Source organism: Phalacrocorax carbo, chromosome Z (genome assembly GCF_963921805.1).
Source record: "Phalacrocorax carbo chromosome Z, bPhaCar2.1, whole genome shotgun sequence".
NCBI lineage: Eukaryota > Metazoa > Chordata > Aves > Suliformes > Phalacrocoracidae > Phalacrocorax > Phalacrocorax carbo.
This window is the reverse complement of record NC_087548.1, coordinates 58,032,362-58,048,513: the sequence shown is the minus strand read 5'-3', so window position 1 is coordinate 58,048,513 and position 16,152 is coordinate 58,032,362. Positions and strand designations below refer to the sequence as shown.

At 40.5% G+C, this 16,152-nt stretch overlaps 1 protein-coding gene across 1 annotated transcript in view; it reads left to right on the top strand.

The window, feature by feature from the left end:
* Nucleotides 1-1,444: 1,444 nt before the first annotated feature.
* LOC104053322 (solute carrier organic anion transporter family member 4C1) overlaps nt 1,445-16,152 on the top strand; it is a 33,362-nt gene continuing 18,654 nt past the window's right edge. The window contains exons 1-3 of the mRNA XM_009514751.2: nt 1,445-1,697; nt 6,923-7,186; nt 13,792-13,986. Coding sequence (XP_009513046.2) covers nt 1,445-1,697; nt 6,923-7,186; nt 13,792-13,986 — 712 coding nt within the window. The remainder of the gene's footprint in view (nt 1,698-6,922; nt 7,187-13,791; nt 13,987-16,152) is intronic.

Sequence of the window (16,152 nt, the reverse complement as noted above, 5' to 3'; positions counted from 1 at the left end):
CAGCAGCAGCAGGAGCAGCCGATTTCAGATTTGCAATTTATCTATACAAATATACAGACACATACTCCTCCTTTTTTTTTTTTTTTTTTTTTTCTTTCCAGGAGGTCATCTCTATGTAGTTTCTGTGCTGCTGCTGAATACTCAAAATGTGGACCTCTTTCAGAAGACCTGTGACACCAAGGGATGAGAGGATGGTTAGGAATTCAGGAGGATGCCCTGGCTTTCACTGTGAACCGAAAGCCGCTGCTGACGTCTCCAGTTTCAGTCTTATTTCACTTGTCTCTAAAACACTTTTGGCTCTTGAAAGGGGAAGGACTTTTCAGGCCAAACCATTACTGCCCAGAGATTAACACTAGTGATGATGGTGAGTTGATCCCTGGACTCCGTCCCAGCTGCTCTTGTCCAGATGAGTAAAATAATTCCCACTATGTGCAAACAAAGTGGGTACTTCCTTGTACACTTGACAAATTTTCATGGTTGATGCCTGCAACTGAGTAACTTGTTCAATGACTGGAAGCTCCTGTAGGTGGAAATTTCTTGTGGTACAGTAGGGGAATAGTATTTCCAAAGGATGACTTTTGCAAATGTGAAGGTGGTTGGTTTTTGGTTTTTTTTTTTTTTTTTTTGGTTGGAAATGGGTTTCCACACCCAAGCGAGTCATGTGCCAACTCACTTGCCTAAAGTGGGAAAGTACCGTATCTGGAAAAACATCCCTTTCACTTTTTCCAGCACTTGTAAAGAACCTTTTGAACTTCGCAGTTTCTCGTAAGAAACGCTTATGAGGACTTTTTGTCAGGTGCTTGATTTTTTTATTATTTGCTCCCGAGCCAGCGTTGCTAGGCGAGATGGACGTGCCACGTGCGCGGCCGCGGCCGCCGGGTGCGCGCCGCCGGCGCTGGCTGGCCTCCCACGCGCGGCTCGGCCCCGTGGGCGGCGGGCTCCCACCGCTCGCTAACTGGAAGTTTAAAGCAGAACTCGATGCGGACGCACGAGCTTGCGACAGCGCGCAACCCAGCCCGCGCCGCGCCCCGGGCTCACCCGCCCGGCGTTAACGTTAATGGCTGCTATTAACGTTACGCGGCTCCCGGCGCGGGGGACCTGCCCCCGGCAGCGGCCCGGCGGGGCGGGAGGCCGCTTCACCGAGCGGCCGAGGGGCAGGTGCGGGCGGCGGCAGCTCCTTCGCCCGGCGGGCTAGCAGGCGACATCACCGGCGCGGAGTTCTCGCCGGGCGGCGGGGACGGCGGGACACGGCCCCAGCGGCCCGGGCGGGGCGCGGCGGGGCGGGGCGGGGAGAGGCGAGCCGCCCTCCTCGGGAGGAGGGGGAAAGCGCCGCCACCTGCCCCCGTCGGGGCCGGGCCGCCCGCCCTGGGGGTACTTACGGGAGCGTCGCGCCCGGGCGCCGCTGGCAGTCGGGGCTGGGCAGTGGTGGCAGCCTTTCAGCGCCATGAGGGGTGGCGGCATCGAGAACCCGGTGTTTGAGCCACCCAGTCCCGACCTCGGCCGGCAGCGCCAAGCAAGCCCCGCCGGGGCAGGTGCCGGCGTCCCGGCGGTGCCTGAGCCTGAGCCTGAGCCTGAGCCTGAGCTTGAGCTTGAGGAGGGGCCCTGCGGGTGGGGCCGCTGCACCCCTAAGGCTCTGCAGCTCTGCAACAACCCCGAGGGCTACCTGGCTGCCTACAGCCTCCTGGCTATCTTCCAAGGTAACCTGTCCCCACCACCTCGCCGTGAACCGCAGGCCTGCAGCCCCCCTCTCCGCTGTCCCTGCGGGACCCGGCCCCTGCAGGCCTCCCCCTGCCCTGGGCACATCCTGCTCCCCATCTTGGGGTGGCGGGGGCAGCCAGGTGGGAGCCTGGGCTGGCGAAGGCGGGAGAAGAGTTGCGGTGGTTTGGGTGGTGAGTGAGGGGAGGCAGGGTTCCGTTGCTGAAGAGTTACAGTAGCGGTTTCGCTACTGAAAGAAGGTACCTTGTTGCCCTGGATAGGGAAGTTGCTCGTACAGCTCTGTGTTTCACCCTCTTCCTCCTTTTCTTCTTTACCTGCCTACCTTTCTGACCATTGATGAGTCCATTGTCCCATCAGCTCTGTGCTTCATGCTGTTGTCTGTGCTGTGTCCCCTTTGCTCACAAGGAAGTGGTGCTTCATATGTGCCTCACAGGTTGAGGCATATGATCCATGGAATGGAGCACATGGTATAAACCAATAGACAAAACAGTAGTGCTCTAGCATGTACTTTGTTACCTGCCTGCCAATTAAAAATGTGCATTGGCATGGTTGGGTCGGGCTTTGGGTTATTAAGATGGCTTTAAAAAAATCTGGTGTTTTTTTTTTTTTTTTTTTCTGTGGATTGCAGTACAGCTATCATTGTAATGCTTAACCTTGGGGGTAGTCTGCTTGCTCTTGATTTCTGTTATTCAGCTTCTTGTCCACGTTTTTGGTTTTCTGTAACAAGATTTGTTGGGGCCTTGGCAAGCCTTAGGCTTAGAAGGTAGTAATAATAGCTGAGGGGGAGGGGAAGCATTAATGTGCCAAATTTACAAACCTGAGGTTTGTAAAGCTCAGATATTTGTCTGTCAGATGGACCTATGGAATTAATGTTCAGAACCTTTCAACTTTATTGGACTAGCTAGAAAAGAAAACTGTGTTTCCTGAAAAATTATGAGGCCTTAAAGCTCATCCTTGTTGCTCATAAAGAATGAGACTGCTGCAGAGGGGTGGGGGAGATGTAGAAGAAGAGATGCAGTGCTAGAGGAGCAGGCAGCCTGTGCCAAAGACATGTGGGATATGGATGGCTGCATTCCTGCCTGGCACCACACTCAGGTAATGGGGCTGGTCTGAGGAGAACTGAGAAGGAAGTTCTGCTTAAAACCTAGAAGGATCTGACTGCTTTTTGTGTTGCTTAGAAAATCCTTAGAAATAATGTCTCTTAGTATGTGTTTCCTTGAACTCTTTTGATTTCAATGTGTTTAGGATCTGGCATACATGTGTTGTGTTACAAAAGTTTTCTAGAGCGTTTTGGGCAGAGCCTGTTCTGTGTTATTTGAAAGGCCATGTTCCAGCTGGTAGGACCAGGAGGTGATTACTGTTGCAGTTGTCCTGCGGTTAGCTGAAATTTATTTTTCGCAAACATAGTAAAATAAATGGAGGGGTAGAAGAACTTCTTACATAGCAGATTTCAATTGCAGCTGAGCAGTAGAAGACTTTTGGATCATGCATATATATTTCCGTAGCTTAAGAATATGGATAGGCAATCAAAAATGCCCTGAAGGTGACACTGAAAGGCTTCAGATTATATTACACTAGAGAAAGTGCCTTGAATATTTCCACCACTTCTAAATTTGCTATAGGAATATTTATTAAAATCCAGTTTGCTGTGCTGATCTGATCGTCTGCTCAGCTGAATAATGAATTCAGTATAATTTAAATTTTATCTCTTTTTAGCAGTATGGAGAGGTTCTTAATCATAAAAAAGTCTTGTAAGAATAAGACAGAGGTCCCCTTAGGACGCTACAGGTGTTAATTATGCTATGGGTGTTGATTGTGCCACTTATCCAGGTCTTGGTCCTGTTATCTGACTGTATGGCAGACCTTAGAGAGGTACCTATCTAATCTAATTCAGATTTAGGGCATTAATATAAGGAAACTTCTGATGCTTTGTTTTGAAAGCTGATGTAGGGATGGCTATTAACCTTGTGGCATTCTTAATGATGTGTTATCTAGGTTTTCTGAACAAGGACCTTTCCTTTGGCTAGATCGTAGAAAGGAAATTGGGTACTGAAGACTCAAGTTGTAACTGTTTTTTGAGAAGCAGAAGAAACAAAAATCATTTTCAGAGAAGGAATTCAGTGCTGTATGTGAAACCTTGCAAAAATATTTGGGTCTTGCAGCTGTAGATGCAACTGGGATTTTGGAGTTGTATGAGCTACTACTGTACTCTAGCTTTGGGTCTAATTATTTATTTAACCTCTGAATTACAGAAACCATCACTGAGGAAGATAAAATATATCTATAAAGCTTGATAATGCTAATGTCCTTCTAGGAGAGTTTATTTCCTAATGCACTGAAGAATAATGAAGTAATCCTTAATGCACTTTTGATGTATGTAAGTTGTTGTGTTAGACTTTTCACACAATGAGTGAACATAGTAGGTAGTTACCTGCAGTGACCTGGTACATATGTGTAGGTTCCTGTATGTGTGTATCTAACTGAAGGCATATGTCTATTAGGTTATTTTCTAGCTGCCCTAGAAAAGAGGTTATTGTTATCATTAGCACCTGATTTTCTGTATTTCTGCTTTTCAGACAATTCCAGGTGAAACTTAACTCTTCATTTCTGGCTGTTTCTATTTCAAGTCCATGTGAAACCTGTATTTCCAGAACAGAAAAGACTTCTTTGCGTAGAACACAGTTACATGACTAATATCTGCTCTGTGTATGGCACTTAGAGTTGCATAAATGTATGATTGCATCTTGTAATACAATAACCGGATATGCTGCAGTTCATAGCTATAGTAGTAAACAAGGTAGAAGTTATCCCACTATTTTGAGTATAGTGACTATAATGATAAGTGTGTCATTGCGTATGACACAATACAATGAGTATTATACTCAGTAATAATTTTGTTAAGCAAAACACCAGAAGCACTGTTTGAGACTGGCCCAGCCTAATCTGTGTGGAAGCTTTGGATAGCACTAATATTTTATACCCTGATTAGGTTTGTTACTGGAAGGAGTTTTAAGTATTTTTGTTTGGTTTGTTTTTTTTTTTTTAATTTGTGTGTCTGCAATCTACAGCTTTAAAGCAACCATACTTAGAACAACTATAGAGCACCATTTTTGTTAAATGGATGAAGAAAAAATACTTGCATTTTGTTAGAGCAAATGAAGTTGGCTTATGATTAATCTGGATTTTGTGGGTCAGTACACACTGTACCTAAACTTCTAACAGAACATGGCAGGATAATAAGGTGTTGGATTAAAATAGTTAAAAAAAACCTTTTATACTAGTATTTAAGTGTCGAGAAGTCCTTTAGAATTTGTTTTTCAGATTGAGTTAGTATCAGCCAGGTTCTGTCTTTCCTGAAAAGACTTTAGCGATTAATCCCTAGATGATGGTATTGGAGAAGTTATGCTGCCATTCATCACATCTACACTTTTACAGATGGAATCTAATTATACAATAAAATTAACTGCAAGGTTTTACAACTTCTAGGGTGTAAATTAAAGGTGGCAACTTAAACTACAGGTAAAACATGACGTCTTCTAGTTCTGTAACCAATTTGCCACATAGCACACCTACTTCAGGTGAATATTTTAAGGCCTTAGTAAATGTTTGAAGTGCTGGCAAATGGGAAAAACTTGTTTGCTCATTCCTTCATGCTGGTATTGTTCTTTGGTCAATGTTCCTTAAGAAGAAAAGAAGAAAGCTGCCAAATGTATAAATAATAGCAGGGAGTAACACCTGAATACTACTGTTATTCCCATATGAATTTAAGTATGGTGGTCAGACTGACAGGTGAAATTGTCTTCCTTAATAAAGAGGCCATAGTAGGATATTAGAAAATTAAGGCTATGCCAAGAGCTGCCTCCTTATAGAAAGCTGAAGTGTTTAGTTATGGTGGAGATTGCACTGATAAGAAAGCAGCTGTTTGATCACAGCACTCCAGGCAGATCCAGTAAGTTCAACCTGTGTAGTTGCATTTGTGGATGGTGCAATGCTTGTTGAAAACTAACTTAAATCCTTTGCTTTCCCCAGCCATCTGTTCTTCTGTTCTGTTCTTGGAATGACAGCAGAGAATCATGTTTGAATTTGAGAAAGAGGAAGGATAACTGTAGGGCCCGTGTCATGAGATACTCATCAGTCATCTGTGAGGTTACAAAACTGTCTTATTTACAACTGCGTGTGACTCCAAGACTTCCTAACTTTTCTCCTGGGTATATATTTTACTATGGGTACAGTTTAATTAGACTACCATGAAGTTATCTGACACTGTGATGAAGTGCAGCTATGATGTCACTTGTAACAGAATCTATTTTGGGACTGTTAAAAGTAAAGTCCTATAAGTTTACTTGGTGTTTCTCATACAAACAGAATGCGAGGCAGGACGGGAGATTCAAGTTAGTATCTAGAAAAAACACTTTGTAAAAATGGACAGCATGTATAAGCATGCACTGGTAATTGCAGCTGACTTGCATCTACTTTTGGATCAGTTTTTTGAAGTTTGCTTGTGCCTAAGTAGGGCAGCTCATGCAAGGCCTTTTCTCCAGGTTGTCTGATACTTCTGCTTCAGGGAACTTCAAGGTTCAGAGGGCAAACTTTTTTCTCGTTAAAGTAAATAGCATCAGTTGCTCTGAAACAGTTGCAAAGTATTTTTAAATAGTTTTACACTCCTTTATGTTATAGGGAAGGATGGCTGTTCAAAAGTCTGCTTGTATATTCCCTTTGTGATGGCAGGGAGGAAGTGATGCCTTTTTGACAACCATAATTTAAAAGCTATGTCCTGAAACTGATTCAGTTGTAGCTTGTATTCCAATGCAAGTCATTACCTTGACAAATTTCCTTTTGATTTGTACAGTATCTTATGAGACGGTAAGGCATTGTGTTTGAAATCTGTGCTTCAAATGGAACCTGGAACCTTAATACATGAGCAGTGTTTAAGGCATGGTATTTTGCTGGCTTACTGCTTAGAGTGTTGAATCTTTACACGGTAGAGAACAAAATTGAATGGGTCCTCTTCAGTTTGGCTGGCTTAAGTTGACACCGTGTCAATCCACTGTATACCTGGATTTTAAGCTAATAAATACCTTAAAATGTAGTGTGGTAAATATATTCATTTTAACCCTTCCATCACAGAATGGTAAGTTTACCCTTATGACTCTATCAAATTAACGGATCTTTGACTGATTATCTCTTTTTTTGTTTTGTTTTGTAGGTATTGTGGTAAATGGCCTGATTAACATTAGTATTTCAACAATTGAGAAGCGTTATGAGTTGAACAGTTCCCTCACTGGCTTAATCTCTGCAAGCTATGACATCGCTTTTTGTATATTGTCACTGTTCGTATCTTTCTTTGGAGAAAGAGGACACAAACCACGATGGCTTGCTTTCTCAGCCTTTATGCTAGGATTGGGCTCACTTGTATTTTCCTTACCACACTTCAGTAGTGGAAAATACCACTATGGAGCTAAACTTGAGGGTAAGCTTATACTTATGTTTGAAAGCTTTGTGTTTTTTTTTTTAAAAAATCTCTGTAGTGATGTGCTGCAACTCTTAATTCGGTACAACATAGTTAATATCTGTCAAGGCCGTAAAAATAGAGTATTATCTCTAACATTGAAAATAAAATGATTCTGTGAAATCTGTAAGTTCAAGAGCTGTCTCTCTACACAGTGAACTTTTTTTCAGAAAACACTGGGTGTCAGTAACAATTCTTGCTCATAAGCAACATTTGAATAACATGCTTTTTGACTTGAATTGATGAATGCAATTAAAATTCAGCAAAATGGTCTGGCATTTCTTTGTGAATAGGAACGAAAGTCAGGTCAGTGATGTAGTATAAATGTTAAAGGAAAGCTTTTAGACTTATTGTCTTTTTGAAAGGTGACTGCATGTTGCAGTTCTTTTGGCCTTTGAACTATTAATGTCATCTTGAGTAATTCATTAACAAGTTTCACTAAGTCCTTCTAAAATGTTGATTAGAACTTGTGGGTTTCTTTGAAATAAAGAGGGGAAAAAGCAGTACTGAAATCGCAGGAGTAGCCAGCTCTCAGATCTTCCATATCTTTTTTTCATAAAACAAGACTTTTAAGTACATCCAAATATCTCTAAAGCAGGGTGACTTAATTTTTTAGGATTGCCTTAATTGTTATTGCAGTGTTTAATCAGATTTATGCCTTCAGTGACTAAGTATATTAGGGCTTACAGGAAAAATTTGTAGCTATTAAGCAGTCTGATGGAAGGTTCTCAGTCTTCTGGTTGTTTATTCTCAAATTAGTTTTTAAGTGTTAGTCAAGTCAGACACTTCCATGAGCTGTCCAGACATTGACCATTAGTTAAATACCTTTGGTATATTGTTTGCTATCTAATAAATGAGGATATGAGGCAGAAGTTAACTGAACTTTTTACTGAACAAGGCCAAAAGAAAAAACTCTTCAGTGTTTGGAGGTTATGAGCAGATGATTACTTGTTACCGCTTAGCAGAGGGGCAACAGTTTATTTGCTCCCGGCTCTATTACAGTCACATTTCTCTACAATTTCAGTTTCAGTATTACCTTCCCTACTTCACTAGTATGAAAGGGAAGCTGAATTTAATACAAAGAATGTTCCAACATGGTTGTAGTTTCTTTTTTTAATGAAACAAGATACTGACAGGGTGGGAGTGTGAAGGGAGATGGTCAACTATTGCAAATGATCTCTCCCCCTCTTACCAAATTTGGTTGAAATTTCAAAGAATCTGCTTCTGTTTCATCAAACATCTGCCACTTCATCTGCCATTAAAGATGCTGTAGGTGTTGTTACCTTATTAAGGCTCTTGTTCTACATGGAATTCTGAAATCTCAAAGCTGTAGGGAAAATTTTAAGCAGAATGTGTGCTTTCTTCTCCATGGCACTGTAAGCTGATTGAATTCATGCTATTTTCACAGAACCACAGAATGGTAGGGGTTGGAAAGGACCTCTGGAGGTCATCTTGTCCAACACCCCTGCTTGAGCAGGCACACCTAGAGCAGGGGTACAGGAACACACCCAGGCAGGTTTTGAATGTCTCCAGGGAAGGAGACTCCACAACCTCCCTGGACAGCCTGTGCCACTGCTCTGGCACCCTCACAGGAAAGAAGATTTTCTCATGTTTAAGTGGAACTCCCTGTGTTCCAGCTTGTGCCCATTGCCCCTTGTCCTGTCATTGGGCACCACTGAAAAAAGTCCAGTCCCATTGTCCTGACAATTGGACTGGACCCTTTAGATATTTATAGGTATTATTTATAGATATTGGTGAAATCCTCCCTCAGACTTGCTCGAGCAGTTTTAACTGCTGTAATACAGGTACCTATACTTTGACTGCGGTGAACAGATTTAAGGACTTAAGCTGACTTAAACAAAACAATACCAAAGGTAAATGACTACAGAGTGCATGGAATATCTGCACCATGACAGACTCAATGTAAACCTGCAGGTGTTGTGTAACGGCATCCTTTAACAGTTAACCACAGTACATGATTTTATAGGATGTCTGATTTAGCTAGTGCTGATGTTGATGAAGCATCTTGACTATACATTTAGTTGCAGAATTTACAGCACCACACCCCCAAAAAACCTTCCTTATTGCTTATTTGGATGAGTAGTTTATAGAGATTTTAATGTATTGATGGTAAACTCTTATTTGATGCTCTGTATTAAAATTTACCACCTAATTTACTTTTGAACCGTTCCTAGTTGGTTGCTTGATTGTTTATGTTCATCTGCTATATATAAGTACAGTGAGTTTTACCTGCAGGACAACTTCAAAGTATAGTTCAGTGCAATATTTAATATGGCTGCCAGGTTAATTAACAGGTCTAGCCTGGAATACAAAATACATCTAGCCTCCAGTATAAGGCTTAGAGGCTTGCTGGAAGTTACCGTTTTACCTTGAGATATTAACTTACTTTTATTCTGAGTATATACACATCCTACCCTACAAAATAGGATGGAATTATTTATCATAACACTCTTTAGAAAAAGTTTAACCCATTTCATATTGAAAAAGTAGCTGGCCAATAGTCTACCTATTTACAAAAACTTTTAGCCACAGCAAACATGTCTTGTTTAATCTCCAGAAAGGCTTCAGACTCAAATTTGTAACATAGATGTAATGAGGTATTTGTTAACTTCTTTAGGTTACACAGGGGCTTCACTGTCTCATCTGGCTCTGGTATTTGTAGTCAGGAACTCCATCTAGTGGTTTGTCTGTAATGAATCTGTTCTGTATTCGATTATATATAAAAAGTACAGAGGACTGTAAAAAATGCAGATGCTATAAGCAACATACTTTTCAAGTTCTGCCTCAGATCTTATGGAAGCATTTAAATTTGTGAATGATGCCTGTCACAGCAAATATGAAATACGGATTTTTCACTTGACACAAGGAAGATAACTTTATTGTGAGGTCAGTCAAGTATTGGAACATTACCCAGAAAGACTGTGCAGTCTGAATCTCTGGGGCTTTTCAAGACCCATCTGAGTAAAGACCTGAGCAACTTGGTCTGCATTTGGTTTTGACAATGTTTGGATTAGGAGGTTGCACTACATGACTCCCTGGTGCCTCTACCAACCTGAATTATTCTGTGAGTTTCTTCAGTATCAGGATGTGAGTGATGTCTTTGGAAAAATAAATATATTTTTTAATAACAGGTCTTAGCCATTGGAGTTGAAATGTGTGTGGTGTAACTTGAGAAGAGGGAGAATGACTTGAACACCTTTCCTCAGTTCTCTCTTTTACTGGAAGCCCAAGGTGATAAGTCATTTAGGGTCTGAGAGTTAGTGAATCTTCTCAGAAGAGTATTAATTGATCTTCCTTCCCAGAACATGGTAAGGGCAGTTAGAGACTGAAGAAGGCTGTGGTATTTGGGTACTAGTGTTGACAGAATATGTGTGATGCCAGCCTCTAATTTGACTGTTTTGTCTTGCACCATTAGTATGCCTGTGGTTTTTCTGTTGCTTTTACTGATTACTCAAATAATGAATAGTGCTGTGGGTCTCTACACTGCTTGGTCTGTTTCTCTATACCACTTAGATGTTCTGCAATACTGTAATATCTGCCTTTAGAAACTGAGAACTTAATTTTCATTCAGCATGTTCATTGAAGCTTTGAGTGACTTCCCCATTCAAGACATATAGGGGAGACAGACTTAAGTTTAAAAAGGAGTAGAAACGAAGCTGTTCTTTTTCTCACTCAACAAAACTGTTTAAACTATTCCCTGTCCTCCAAAAGATGAAAGAAACCCCACACCTACTGGCTGCATTTTAAGATGTGTGTAAAACTAGTCTTGACTTGTCTGTCTTCCAATTAATGTAATTGCTAAAGCATCTCACAGTTGGTTCCACCTTCTTGGCTAGTATGTTGCATTAGATATTTGGGAATATTTTGGCCTTTACACAACTTGAATTCAGGTAGATATGTTAGATTAAAGCATGCAAGGATTATAATGACTAACTCTGGATGGTGTTGCCTTTAATACAGTTCTGCTCTTTAAAATCCTCTGTCTCATCCACTGACTTTTAGAAGGCAAAAGAAGTTTAATGAGAAAAGATACTTAAAAATGGTCAGCCACCCATTTTAAACTTCACCCAGGGCTTGGCTTTTAGACTTTATTGATCATGTAAAAGTTAGTGCCTTTTCTCTCCACCATTCTTATGAGAGCAGGAAATAGGCTGTGGATCTACTCCAGGTTAGATTTAACTTGCGTCACTTTACCAATCTGCTTAAACCTTGGATTGGTACAAGAAGCAGATGACATGCAAGGCTGAGGTAGACATATTAAACTGTTGGTTGATAGCAATTTTGATTTATGCTGGTTTAATCTAGTCTAATAGTTTTGTGATAAATTTTCTCGGCTTTTAAAGTATTTCGTGGAAACATGAGATATGGTCCACGACTCCACTGAGCAAGTGCATGTGTACTTGCTGACTTGGAAAAAAAAACCCAGTCTGATAGCTGATACAAATAAAAGGATTATACTTGTATTAAAGTGCATGTTGGTGGCTGTCGTAATTTTGTAGTTAGACCTGATAACATGGTTCTGAAAGCAAACTAGTGTGGTAAGCTTCTCATCTCAATGTCAGAATAAATATCCTAGGGCATATAAATTGAAGAGCTAGAAAACTGAAGGGGAGAGGCTACAATTGTTTGGTTATACAATGGCACAGGCTTTTAGATTGACATGAACTGAGACACTGGGAGTGGCGATGGGGATTCATGAAGAACCACAGTCTGTCAGAGTTTGATTGCCATTACCATATGTAATCTTATTTCATTAAGCTATTTCTGGATCTCAAATTAGGCTACATTTTTGTAATTTAATATTGTTCGTGGCATTTTCTTGATCTGTGTTTCTTGTTTTCTGATGTGTGTACTTTAAGAAGATACTATTATTTGTGTACTGCAATAAAATAACTAGCTAAATACTGTTTTAGACTTGCCCAATAGATATTAGAAGCTAACTTACAACTGCAGGTATATTCTATGTACGTGCTGTACATGAATATGGGTGTGTTAAGAAGATATTATAGGACATGGTGTCCTCTATAGTTAGTGTTAGATGCTGTGCATGTAAATAGTACAAAGTTAACCTGATTTAGGACTTAATTTCCTGCAGAAAAAAGAAATATTCCTAAAGAAAGCAGGTTGACAACAAAAGGAAAATATACTCTAAAAACTTTAATTTTTAGAGTAGCCATTAATAATATGTTCCCCATGTGGCTTCAGTATAGCACTAAAATAAGGATTGTTCAGAAGTGAAAGGAAAGACTATTTTAATGACTTCTCTTGAAGAGAAGCTTTCCCATCACTCTCTGGCCAGTTTCTGTGCAAGAGCACCAAATCACCTGTTGTGTGCTACATGACTCCACCACCACTATGGTGCTGTTCCTTCTGGAAAAAGGCACGATATAACCCATGGATGCATTTATGATTACATCAGTGTACACAGTTCTCTTTAAGTGTCTGCTGAGTGGCAAGCGCTTCCTTGTGTCTTGTGTCCTGTGAGCCCAAAGTGTGGACAAGCTTTCCCTTTGTTTGCTAAAGTAAAAAGTGTCCTCAAACGTAAGAACATCTGAGAAGAAAATGATGTAATAATTTTGTAGCAAAGTGTCAAGAATTAATCTGATCTGTAGGGTGTTTTAATATATTTGCTCAGTACGAGTTGCTCCACTAAACTGATGGGTCCGTCCTCTTCCTTAGGGTTGTATGCTTTTCTGGAAATACCTGGAAAGAATCACGCTCTTTTTTTTGATCTTGTTGCTTGGGACTGTCTGCTACTGAAAGTGCAATGATAGCAAGAGGAAGGAGAAGAGAAAACATACTCAGTCTTCACTTCCTCTTTTCCCTCCTCATAGTACCAAACATTACAGGAGCAGGTGCAACCTTAGGCTGCCCTACCTCTGCTTTCCGCTGTGTGTGTGTGGACAAGTAGAGAGGTTTTACATTAACTCCTCATTCTCGAGAGACGGCAGTCTGTGCTCTATGAGAGATAGTAGTGTGGGGTTTTTAAGATTGATTTATTTTTTTAGGGAAACACTTTTCAAAACGGTGTATGAAGGGAGGATTCTCTTTGCTTGTGACTCTTGATGACTGCACTTTCCTCTTCAGCAGTCCAGCTTTCAGGTTGTTCAGGCTCCTCTGTCACTTAAGAAAGGAAGTTGTTGTTAGTGCTTCTCAGAATCATTATGAGATACAAAAACAAAATGAAGTTTCTGTTACCTAGGAGTATTCACTCACCTGTTGAATGACCATTTGACAGTTTTTGCATCCATCTGGTCAATAATGCTTTCAACAATCAAAACTGTTTTAATAAGGCTATTTCATCCATCTTTCCTTCCTGGTAAGGAAGTAAAAACCAAGCCATGACGGTATTTCTTTTGGGGTATATGATATCATAGGTTATCACACTGTCATATAGGATATATATGTAGGCCTGAAAATTAAAATGGGAGCCTGGCACTAACAGCACTTCCTATGTAGTTTAGCGTTCAGTACAGGTTTTTTTTTCAGTTGGACTGTGATGAGCTGGGTAACAAAATTTTAAAGTTGTTGTCTCTGTCTTTCAGACACGTGTCAAATTCCAGGAACAAGCCCTACTAACTTCACTTGCAGTGCCAGCACGAAGTCTTCACTTCCCAACTATCTGTACGTCTTTATCCTGGGGCAACTGCTGCTAGGAATTGGAGGAACTCCACTATATACTTTGGGGACAGCTTTTATTGATGACAGTGTCCCAAAACACAAGTCTTCCCTTTATATAGGTAACTTTTAAAACTATTTATAACACATTGTCTGGAGAGATTATAGACTGCAATGCCTTAGAAATGCTTTTATGGATTCCTCTAATTAAATCAGTCTTCTCATTGTTTACTTATGTGCATAAAATATCTGTATCAGTTACTATGCAAGTTAGGTATTAGTCTGCTATAAGTGTCAAGTCTTTTCAGTAGTTACTTTACAGAGCAAAACAGTAAGGCTACTTTGTGCACCTTTTTGGTGTCAGTAACTGAAAGTGATTAAGTGTTTAATACAGCCTGCCTGTTAACAACAGAGTAAGTTGTGGGAGAAATTTGCTTTTTACTGTCACATGTATTGAAAACTACTGCATTTCAGGTCAGTATCTACACCTTACTGTACCTTTTAACAGTTGAATTTATTTACCTTCTAACAGTAGGTTGTCCCCTCAATGCAGGGTAGCTCCTGTGTATCATGTGATCAGTGCAGTTCTCTAGCCACATACAAACTTGGCATTTCAGGAGGAAATACTGGAAGCATCTTTCCTTAACTGAAAGTAAAGGAGTTGCCTAGAAATACAGAGAATGTGTTTGTCTTACTGTGGGGCTGTCTGAAAGCTAAGGAATACTAATTCTTAGTCGTGATTTTCAATCTTTCCAGTCAGCATTCTCTGGGTTATGTGCATTTTTACTGCCAAATTCATTGTAGTGTAGGTGACTTCTATGGTTATGAAGATATTTTCTCTTTTTTAGGTACAAACTGATAAAAGTATGTTAGCTATACTGGTAACTCACAGGAGTAATTCAAAGCATCTTAGATCCCTGGACTGTTTTCCACACTAAATCAATATTTCAGGGGCAAAATTGAAATAATTATCCATTTGCGTATAATTCTTGCTTAATCATTCCAGACAAGACACTTCAGTTGATGCCAACAAATAGAACAGATGTATATGTTAAATAACAAAGACAGCTTTTAATTTTGCTGTTTCTTTTTATTGAGAGAGATTATTGTACTTTTTCTGAGGCCGGTGAAATAAAAAGAGCAGAATTAGGGCTGTCTCTCTGGGGGATCAAGAAGTGGCCTGAAAACTCAGAATGGTGTCAGCGTTTGTACTTAAAACATAACAGACTAATACCATGATTTAATGCTTGTGCAATCTTCAGACAATGGCTGAGTTCAGAATAATAGTGTATTCTGCCTAATAAAACTAGAGGACTAGTGGGTGGACAGGTAGCTACACTAAGCCTCAATTCTTTTTCTTGCTTTTATGCAGTGTATTGTGGATTTAAAATATATTTTGTTGCTTTGCCTAATGCAAGAAGGCTTGTTCAAGGCAGCAAAAAAACCCCCAAATCTGATAAGATTTCTGCTTGTGCATGTAAATAGCTGCTGGCATCTTAGACTATAAGCTTGCACCCTGTAAGCTGGTAATTTCTTTTTCTTCTGAAACTGGGTCTGTTTTCATTGTTGTGCTTTTGCTGAACTGAGGCATCTACATCTAAAGCTAATAAAAAGTTAAGCAATTCCAAATAGTAATTTAAACTGAACAGTCTGTAGGAGGAAATAGGCACCACCTAAGCAAAGTCTGAAGTTCTGTTGAATGAATGTAGGGTTAACTCAGCGAGCATGTCATTATTTCCAAAATACAGGAAAACCTGGGATATGTCAGTCAATATTTATTAACTTGTGTCCCCTTCTATGTCCCTTCCCCCTCTTGTACCCTTCCCAACTCCCACCCTCCCTGTCCTGCCCATCATTCCTTCTTGCTGTCTAAAGAGTGAAAGAATACTAAAGAATACTAAATACTCATGCTCCAGGCACTTTGTAAACAAATGGGAAATCCAGATTCTTCTACTTGGGGAGAAGCATAGAGGATCAGCAGTAAGGGTACATGTCGAGCCAATTATTTAGACAGGTATAGTTACTATTAGTTGCAAGCCTTTTTCTGCAGAGACAGCGCTCCTGCCAGCGGTGCTAAAGTGCCATAGAAGTCTGGCTGGTAGGCCAGGGAGACATTGAGAAAATCTTGTCCTTAGGCCAGAAAAAAAATGGATAGGCCTAAGATCCTACTAGGGAGCACTATGGTTACACTAGCAACTTTTGGGTTCGGTTTTCCTTTGAACACTCAGGAGCCCTGTTTTTTGTATTTTAAGGCTCATATCTGTAAATGGAAGTGCATATGATTGAGT